The following is a 9,477-nucleotide window of genomic DNA, read 5'->3' as shown; positions in this document are numbered from 1 at the left end:
ACGAACAAAGCTTTTTTTAAGAACTTTTCTAAATTTAATTTACTAGGCATTTCGTGACACCACGGCAACAACAAACACATATCAATCCCCTGGAAAACGACGTCATACTTTTCTGTAAGGACTAGATAAAAGATAATAACCCACAAGGAGAACTTGTTTACTGTTTCTTTGCTTTTTGTTCAAATTTTAATTTTTTCTTCAGAATTTTAAGTATCATTTTTGGAACAGAATCAATACAAAGAGATTAAGAATCTCTGGAACGAGATTTACATCAAACCTGTCCTCTGAATGTTAATCGGAAATTTGAAATACTAAACCAATAATAACCTTTCTTAATGTGTTGTATAATGGACTGTCGAACAGTGTCAACAAATGTTCTGGACCAACAAAAGAAATGTAACATTGACGCATTTCAAACAAAGGTCAATTGAGACGATACTGGTAACAAAAACAACTACATGACAGTGCCAGGAATTCTTTAAAATATTGGGCACAAATCTCAGCTCCTCATGGAATGCTGCTGATGAAAAACTATATGGAAGTATGCAAAAAGTAGGGAAAAAATGATTTTTAATTTCCATTTTTTCTTTTCTTTAAATATTTGATATTTACGAATTTTGGATTTCAAAATAAAAAAGTATTAGAAAATGAATTTGTATCAAAATTCTGATTTCTGATTTTCAATTAAATTTAAAATCAAATGGGCGTAATTACAAAATGTGAATTACAAGATTTTCAATGATATGAGAATCAAAAATACATAAATATCGAATAACATATTACCGCGATTTTACTTAAAATTATATGATAACTATAAGCTTTTAAAAGGCATTGAATAACGGAGTCTCTCATAGCTTCTACGATGAAGAACTTTTAAAAGAGAATGCAAGCTATGGCAACAAAAGAGATTATCAATAAACTGTTTTATTAAATATTTATAGCGTGTGTCATTTGTGGTAAGTTGATGGGTATTGTGAAAAAAAAAGTTAGAATATTTCTGTTAAATAATTTTAAAAATAATTCCAAGACATATTTTACGTAAAGGGTAATATCTTACGACTTTTATACTGAACAATCTCACTCAACATGAATAAAAAATATACTTATAATATTTTACTTTTTAGAAGATTTTCCAAATTTTTGAAATAAAATGGCTTTATCAAAAGTTGAGCTTGCTGCGATGTTGGAATGCAAGATTTGTTTAGACACCTATCATCAGCCTAAACAATTAAACTGCGGACACACTTATTGCCAAGATTGTCTAGATGATATTTTAGTGTTTATGGAAGATGGGAGTGCTGAACTGTCTTGTCCAGTGAGGTGTACTGAAAAGACAATAATTACTCAGGAACAAACAACATCCTCGTTAGTAAAGGTGTTCACATTAACTGGCATTTTGGACAAAGTGTAAGTTAATCCTATGTACATAATACTGAAAAACGCTCATTTTGTACTTTTCTCAGTAATTGTAGGAATTTTTATTTTAGACAAACGCGCATGGAAATAACACAGACATAATTTTATGAAAATTTTTTTAGTTCCTAACATTTCAGTTCATTTGGATGTGAACAAAGAAAAAAAATTACAAAGCTGAAAGTATTTCATAAAAAAATAACAAACATAGGAAAATGGTATTTTAAAGCAGAAATTTTATACCAAATATTTATAATTTAACGTTAATAACAGGTGTTCAAAATATAAGAACAAAGTAAGAAAAACAGCAACTCATGGTCGTCATAAAAAGTGTATAGCATATGTTAGGAAACTCATTATAATGGAATATGAGGATATATAATTTGGTTATATAGAGTGTTTTCAATAATATTAATTAATTTTACTTTATCCATAGTTCACCTGGTAAAAATGTTAAATCTTTATGTAAGCAAAGTAAAAAATGTATGCAGATAATCAGCTATTCCTGTACAACATGCAGTTTAAAGATCTGTGAAAAATGTCAAAATCTTCATTCTTGTTCCAACAAATCATATATCAATGTCATTTTCAATCAAAAACTGCAAGAACTCCAACCATTGTGTAAGCAACATGACTCGCTTGCAAAATTTGTCTGTATTGATTGTGAAAATTTGTTAACATGTGTATATTGCACACACAGACAACATAAGAATCACAGAATAAAAACAATTGATGATTTTGGACTGGAAGCCAAAAAGTGGTTCCAAGCGTTTATCAGCTCATTCGATGAAACAAAAGTGGTGTTGGAAAAGTTAACAAGGAAATACAGTGACGCTCTAACAAATTTAGAAAAAGAAAGGGAAGTATTTGTTCAAAAATTAAAAAAAAGAAAGTTAATACGACTAGAAGAATATCTCAAAATGTTAAATAAAGAAGAAGAAGATCTATTGCGGATATTCGATGAGAAATCTGAAGAATTTAAAGCAAAATTGACTTGTGATGGTTTTGTCGACAACAAGAAAGTACAAGATTTTACAGATTACGTTCAAGCTTTTAATTTAAAATCTAATTTTGAGTTAGTTACTGAAAAGTTGGAAATTGAACGACAACTTCGCAGGCTATCCTCGTTTCCAAGAACTATCCCAACATTCAATTCACACCTTCATCAAATGAACAAAGCGGATATCTCGTCAAATCCGTTGGGCAAAATGAAAATTTCAATTGATGACGTCACCGCTGTTGAAGTAGACCCCAATGAATGTTCTGTTTATAGAAACTTGATTGATGAAGTTGAAACTCAACGCAACTATTCACAATTAACAACTGATCTAATGAACTTAGTTGAAAGTCTGAAAAGTGAGTTTTCATTTTATTAATTAAAGTTCTAACATAAATTGTGTGAATTTTAAAAAATTTATTGTATTTTATAGAGTACGAGAAACCAAATGTAAATCCTCGTTCTGAAAAACAGCAACAGAAGTAAGTATATTTAAATTCGCAAAGAGTTATGTGCTACTTGACACCATTAATACACACCACTATATTGATCAGAATAAGAATTTGTTGTCATTGAACTATTTTAAATGATTGATATATCATTACAACTGCTTCAATATTTGTCACATACAATTAAAATATTTCTACAGCCTGTTTGTTAAATGTTTGTACAGATTGATAAAGATTAAAAAAATAGCAGCACTATAATTGAACAGTGTTTTTATTTAGTGATTTAAAGCCAAAAGGTTTCCAGCATGTTAAGAAGAGTTACTCTTTCGAAGGTATGAAGTTCTTTATGTAGTGAAGATAGGTTAATTTTTCTCAATCTCCAGTAATTTTGGTATTGCTACCTAAAACAGATTGCCTTTGTACTAACGTGAGCAAAAGTATTACTCCAATACTATCAATTCAAAACACTCATCAAGTTTGACAATTTTTTCTTGTAACTGTTCTGTTTTGAGCACTCGGCTTTGCAAAAAAAATCCTCCCTAAAAATTTAAATTATTTTAAGATAAACCAATATGCTAAGAGAGATTTTAGGCGAAAAAGCCTGGGGTTTGTTCTCTTGCGTTACGTAAAAATTTGACTTGTTTATTCGTATTTGTTTATTCTTTCATTCCCATTTTTAACCACTTGTAGTTTACATATTTGTTCCATACAATTTAAATATTGCCTTTGTAATAACGTAAGCACAAGTATTATTCCAATACTATCAACTCCAAGTACTCATCAACTTTGAAAGTTTTTCTTGTTGCTGTGTACTGTGCATAGTACTGTTCATTTCTGTACGCTAGGCTTTGTAAAAAATTTTCCCACCAAAATTCAAATTATTTTAAGATAAAACCGATATGCTGAAAGAGATTTTAGGCAAGAAAGACTGGGGTTTGTTCTCTTGCATTACGCAGAAATTAGACTTAATTTATTCGTCCCTATATGTAGTTTTTGATGATTAACAGTACTGTCAATCCCATTTCTAATCACTTGTAGTTTACTGTAGTACTATCACTCCAATTTTCACCACTCGTAGCACAATAGATGTTCTTCTCCACTTCTTCTCACACTGCCCCCTAAATATTTATACTTGGTGAGCCAATCAAAGCCAGTCTGCCTACTTCCATTTTGATTCTTAACAACTCACCGTGTTACTGTAATGTCACTTGCCACTTTTAAAATTAAAAAAAAAACTGTTTGAGAATCCAAATAAAACTGCCGCCCTAGGTAACACCTACTAATGATAATTCCTCACTGAACTATCCATCCCTGCGCTCCCGTAAAATTACTCCTTGCTAATATCGACTAAATACATGCTATAAGCAGCGACTTCCACGGTTTTCTTACATAAATAATTTTATAAGAACAGGAGCCTTTCCTTTCTGGCAAATACAAATAACAAAAGAACAACTTTAGGTTCAAATCGTTGTTTCTAAAACTAAGGACAACCTCATTTTCGTCGTCAAGTAAAAACAATACAAAATGTAAATTCTCTTGGCTCTCAATAACTTTCACCCAAAATCTTTATTCTTCAATAATTAGGCGCTTTTAAAAGAGAGTAGCTTGAAAGAGCATGTGGAGATTCTTTTTATAAAAAAAGTTCGTTTTTTATATGATTTTTATTTTCTGTTTTCCTTTTTTAGTTTAAAATTTGTACCTCACACTAGATATGATAAACTCTCACTTTAAAATTTGTAACTCGCACTATGATACGTTAAACTCGCAGTTTAAAATTTTTAACTGGCACTAGATATGATAAACTCCCAGTTTAAAATTTGTAACTCGCACTAGATATGATAAACTCGCAGTTTAAAATTTGTACCCCACACGAGATATGATAAACTCGCAGTTTAAAATTTGTAACTCGCACTAGATATGATAAACTCCCAGTTTAAAATTTGTAACTCGCAATAGATATTTTAAACTCGCAGTTTAAAATTTGTAACTCGCACTATGATACGTTAAACTCGCAGCTTAAAATTTTTAACTGGCACTAGATATGATAAACTCGCAGTTTAAAATTTGTAACTCGCACTATGATACGTTAAACTCGCAGTTTCAAATTTTTAACTGGCACTAGATATGATAAACTCGCAGTTTAAAATTTATAAGTCGCACTAGATATGATAAACTTGCGGTATAAAATTTGCACACTGTTAGGTTGCACCTAATCAAAATCGAGGATAAAAACTAACAGCGTTTTTCTTCTTTCAGAGGACTGTAAATAAAAGTAATGTGTGCAAAAAATGGAAACATTGAACAAAGATGTCACCCAAGTCAACAGCGAACGCCCGCGGCAACTTTGTTTCCAGGGAATTTACATTAATAATAAAACAGAATATCAAATACGCACTTTAAATTTTTACACTTAGTCGTATATCAGTTTAAAAAATGATGAGTTTAATTTTTATTATTTACGAAAAATGACATAACCCAAGTAAACTTTTTCCTAAAGTTTTAATTTTTAGACAATTGATTATATAAATGTTCTTAAAACTTAAGAGGTTAGAAATAGAGATTCCTATTGAAATTTTGCGCCGACTGCGAACTTCAGTCCTATTTCATTTAGCGCAATAATTTTTATTTAAAGTTTACACCCTTGTTATTTTTGTTTTTAATTAATACCACATAACTTGTGTTTAGAACTTGTAAAAATCATTGCAAATAGTGATGTCAAGACATTTCAAACAATTCTTATTGATCATCCAAGTATCGTTAAAATGAGAGGTTTTAGTTATGACAGAACACTGTTGATGGAAGCAGCACGTTACAATAAACCATCAATAGTGAAATGTTTGATTGATGCTGGTAGCGATGTGAATGCTGTGGATAAAATTAAATCGAATGCATATCACTACAGTGCATGTAATGGTCGTCATGATGTTTTGAAAGTTTTAATTAATCATGACGTCACAAACATTAACAATTTAAACGGTTACAATTACACCCCATTACATCTTGCATCTCGTGCATCTTTTCATGGTCATATTGATTGTGTGAAGTTGTTGTTGTCTATACCACACATCGATGTCAATATACGAGACAATTCGAACAGAACTGCTTATGATGTTGCTCGTAATAACTCTATCAAACGTTTATTACAAGAACATTAGAGAAATTAAGAAAATTTTCAGACAATTATAATTTTTAATTTACCTAAGCAAATTATTAAAAGCACATATCGTCTTTTTTATTAGAACTATAGGTTATAGTAGAATAGGTTTCTTATTTATTTCATAAATTTACGTTCACAAATTTTAAAATGTGACTTCTTAAGAGGAAGAAGATATAATTTATCAAATACAAAAATTTTAGCTGGGATGTGTCATCTTTACTAACAGTGGTGAGTAAGACACCTCAGTAGTTTGACAAAAAGAACGGATTGCGGTTTGTATCAGAATAAACCCTTAGAAAAAACATTTCAAACAGAATTTATTTTAAGAAACACCACTGGCTCTTTCTGGACTTATCGTCAAATCTTTTTTTTTAATCAAGAACGTAAAAAGCACCACACAAGTTTTCTTGACATGTATATATCGGAATTATATGACACTAGTCACTTTGCATTACCTCGTTTATCAATTCCACGGATAAAGTATATAGAACCTCAGACGTTGTTGACCCCAAATGACAATTATCTTGTATCAATACGAAAAATCGCAAATACATGTCTCTTTGAAATGCCTCCTTAAGCAATTTTACAACTAAAATATATAGAACCTGAGACGAGGTTGTCGACCCTAAATGACAATTATCTTGTATCAACACAAAGAATCACAAATATATAAGACATTTGTCTCTTTTAAATGCCTCGTTTATCAATTATACGGCCAAAATACAAAGAACCTCAGACGAGGTTGTGGACCCTAAGTTACAATTATCCTGTATCAATACGAAAAATAGCAAATACATGGCACTGGTCACTTTGAAATGCCTCGTTTATCAATTTTACGGCTAAAATACATAAAAACTGGGACGACGTTGTCGACCCTAAATGACAATTATCTTGTATCAATACGAAAAATAGCAAATATATCAGACATTTGTCTCTTTTAAATGCCGCGTTTATCAATTTTACGACTAAAATATATGGAACCTTAGACGAGATTGTCGACCCTAAATGACAATTATCTTGTATCAATACGAAAAATAGCAAATATATCAGTCATTTGTCTCTTTTAAATGCCTCGTTTAGTAACTTTACAACTAAAATATATAGAAACTGAGACGTTGTTGACTCTAAGGTACAATTATCTTGAATCAATACGAAAAGTCGCAAGTACATTTCACTTTGAAATCCCTCGTTTATCAATTTTACAACTAAATTATATAGAACCTGAGACGAGGTTGTCGACCCTAAATGACAATTATCTTGTACGAACACCAAAAATAGCAAATACATGACACTCGTCACTCTGAAATGCCTCGTTTATCATTTTACAACTAAAATATATTGAACCTGAGACGAGATTGTCGTCCCTAAATGACAATTATCTTGTATCAATACGAAAAATCGCAAATACATGACACTCGTCACTTTGAAATGCCTCGTTTATCAATGTTACGGCTATAATATATAGAATCTGAGACGAGGTTGTCGTACCCAAATGACAATTTTCTTGTATCAACATGAAAAATCGCAAATACATGAGACTTGTCACTTTTAAATGCATCGTTTATCAATTTTACAGCTGAAATATGTAGAACCTGAGACAAGGTTGTCGACCCTAAGTAACAATTATCCTGTATCAATACGAAAAATCGCAAATATATAACACTCATCATTTTGAAATGCCTTGTTTATCAATTTTACGGCTAAAATATATAGAAACTGAGACGAGCTTGTCGTCCCTAAGGTACAATTATCTTGTATCAATACGAAAAATAGCAAATATATCAGACATTTGTCTCTTTTAAATGCCTCGTTTATCAATTGTACGACTAAAATATATGGAACTTGAGACAAGATTGTCGTCCCTAAATAACAATTATCTTGTATCAATACGGAAAATGGCAAATATATCAGACATTTGTCTCTTTTAAATGCCTCGTTTAGCAATTTTACAACTAAAATATATAGAAACTGAGACGTTGTTGACTCTAAGGAACAATTATCTTGTGTCAATACGAAAAATAGCAAATACATGACACTACATGATACGAAAAATAGCAAATACATGACACTCGTCACTTTGAAATGCCTCGTTTATCAATTTTACAACTATAATATTTGGAACCTGAGACGAGATTGTCGTCCCTAAATGACAATTATCCTGTATCAACACGAAGAATCGCAAATATATGAGACATTTGTCTCTTTTAAATGCCTCGTTTATCAATTATACGGCTAAAATACAAGGAACCTGAGACGAGGTTGTCGACCCTTAGTGACAATTATCCTGTATCAATACGAAAAATAGCAAATACATGGCACTGGTCACTTTGAAATGCCTCGTTTATCAATTTTACGGCTAAAATATATAGAAACTGAGACGAGCTTGTCGTCCCTAAGGTACAATTATCTTGTATCAATACGAAAAATAGCAAATATATCAGACATTTGTCTCTTTTAAATGCCTCGTTTATCAATTGTACGACTAAAATATATGGAACTTGAGACAAGATTGTCGTCCCTAAATAACAATTATCTTGTATCAATACTAAAAATCGCAAATACATGTCACTTTGTATAGCCTCGTTCAGCAATTTCACGACTAAAATATATAGAACCTGAGACGAGGTTGTCGACCCTAAATGACAATTATCTTTTATCAACACGAAGAATCGCAATTATATGAGACATTTGTCTCCTTTAAATGCCTCGTTTATCAATTATAAGGCTAAAATACAAAGAACCTGACACGAGGTTGTCGACCCTAAGTGACAATTATCCTGTATCAATACGAAAAATAGCAAATACATGGCACTGGTCACTTTGAAATGCCTCGTTTTTCAATTTTACGGCTAAAATACATAAAATCTGGGACGAGGTTGTCGACCCTAGATAACAATTATCTTGTATCAATACGAAAAATGGCAAATATATCAGACATTTGTCTCTTTTAAATGCCTCGTTTAGCAATTTTACAACTAAAATATATAGAAACTGAGACGTTGTTGACTCTAAGGAACAATTATCTTGTGTCAATACGAGAAATAGCAAATACATGACACTCGTCACTTTGAAATGCCTCGTTTATCAATTTTACAACTATAATATTTGGAACCTGAGACGAGATTGTCGTCCCTAAATGACAATTATCCTGCATCAGTACGAAAAATCGCAAATAAATGTCTCTTTGAAATGCCTCCTTAAGAATTTTACAACTAAAATATATAGAACCTGAGACGAGGTTGTCGACCCTAAATGACAATTATCCTGTATCAACACGAAGAATCGCAAATATATGAGACATTTGTCTCTTTTAAATGCCTCGTTTATCAATTATACGGCTAAAATACAAGGAACCTGAGACGAGGTTGTCGACCCTTTGTGACAATTATCCTGTATCAATACGAAAAATAGCAAATACATGGCACTGGTCACTTTGAAATGCCTCGTTTATCAATTTTACG

At 31.4% G+C, this 9,477-nt stretch overlaps 1 protein-coding gene across 1 annotated transcript; it reads left to right on the top strand.

The window, feature by feature from the left end:
• Positions 1 to 632: 632 nt before the first annotated feature.
• LOC130649531 (E3 ubiquitin-protein ligase TRIM56-like) lies at positions 633 to 6,565 on the top strand. The gene is made up of 6 exons (XM_057455827.1): positions 633 to 1,045; positions 1,125 to 1,407; positions 1,850 to 2,769; positions 2,844 to 2,892; positions 3,139 to 3,191; positions 5,545 to 6,565. The coding sequence occupies exons 2-6, from the start codon at positions 1,151 to 1,153 to the stop codon at positions 6,012 to 6,014; spliced, it is 1,749 nt and encodes a 582-aa protein (XP_057311810.1). The 5' UTR covers positions 633 to 1,045; positions 1,125 to 1,150; the 3' UTR covers positions 6,015 to 6,565.
• Positions 6,566 to 9,477: the final 2,912 nt, after the last annotated feature.

Source organism: Hydractinia symbiolongicarpus, chromosome 1 (genome assembly GCF_029227915.1).
Source record: "Hydractinia symbiolongicarpus strain clone_291-10 chromosome 1, HSymV2.1, whole genome shotgun sequence".
Taxonomy (NCBI): Eukaryota; Metazoa; Cnidaria; class Hydrozoa; order Anthoathecata; family Hydractiniidae; genus Hydractinia; species Hydractinia symbiolongicarpus.
The sequence above is the reverse complement of the archived record's forward strand: the minus strand, read 5'-3'. Positions and strand labels throughout refer to the sequence as shown.

Excerpts from the sequence above, each read along its gene's own strand:
- LOC130649531 (XM_057455827.1), top strand. The coding sequence starts at position 1,151 with ATGGCTTTATCAAAAGTTGAGCTTGCTGCGATGTTGGAATGCAAGATT. Across the intron at positions 1,408-1,849 it reads ACTGGCATTTTGGACAAAGT|TTCACCTGGTAAAAATGTTA; the intron begins GTAAGTTAATCC and ends CTTTATCCATAG. Across the intron at positions 3,192-5,544 it reads GAAGAGTTACTCTTTCGAAG|AACTTGTAAAAATCATTGCA; the intron begins GTATGAAGTTCT and ends ACTTGTGTTTAG.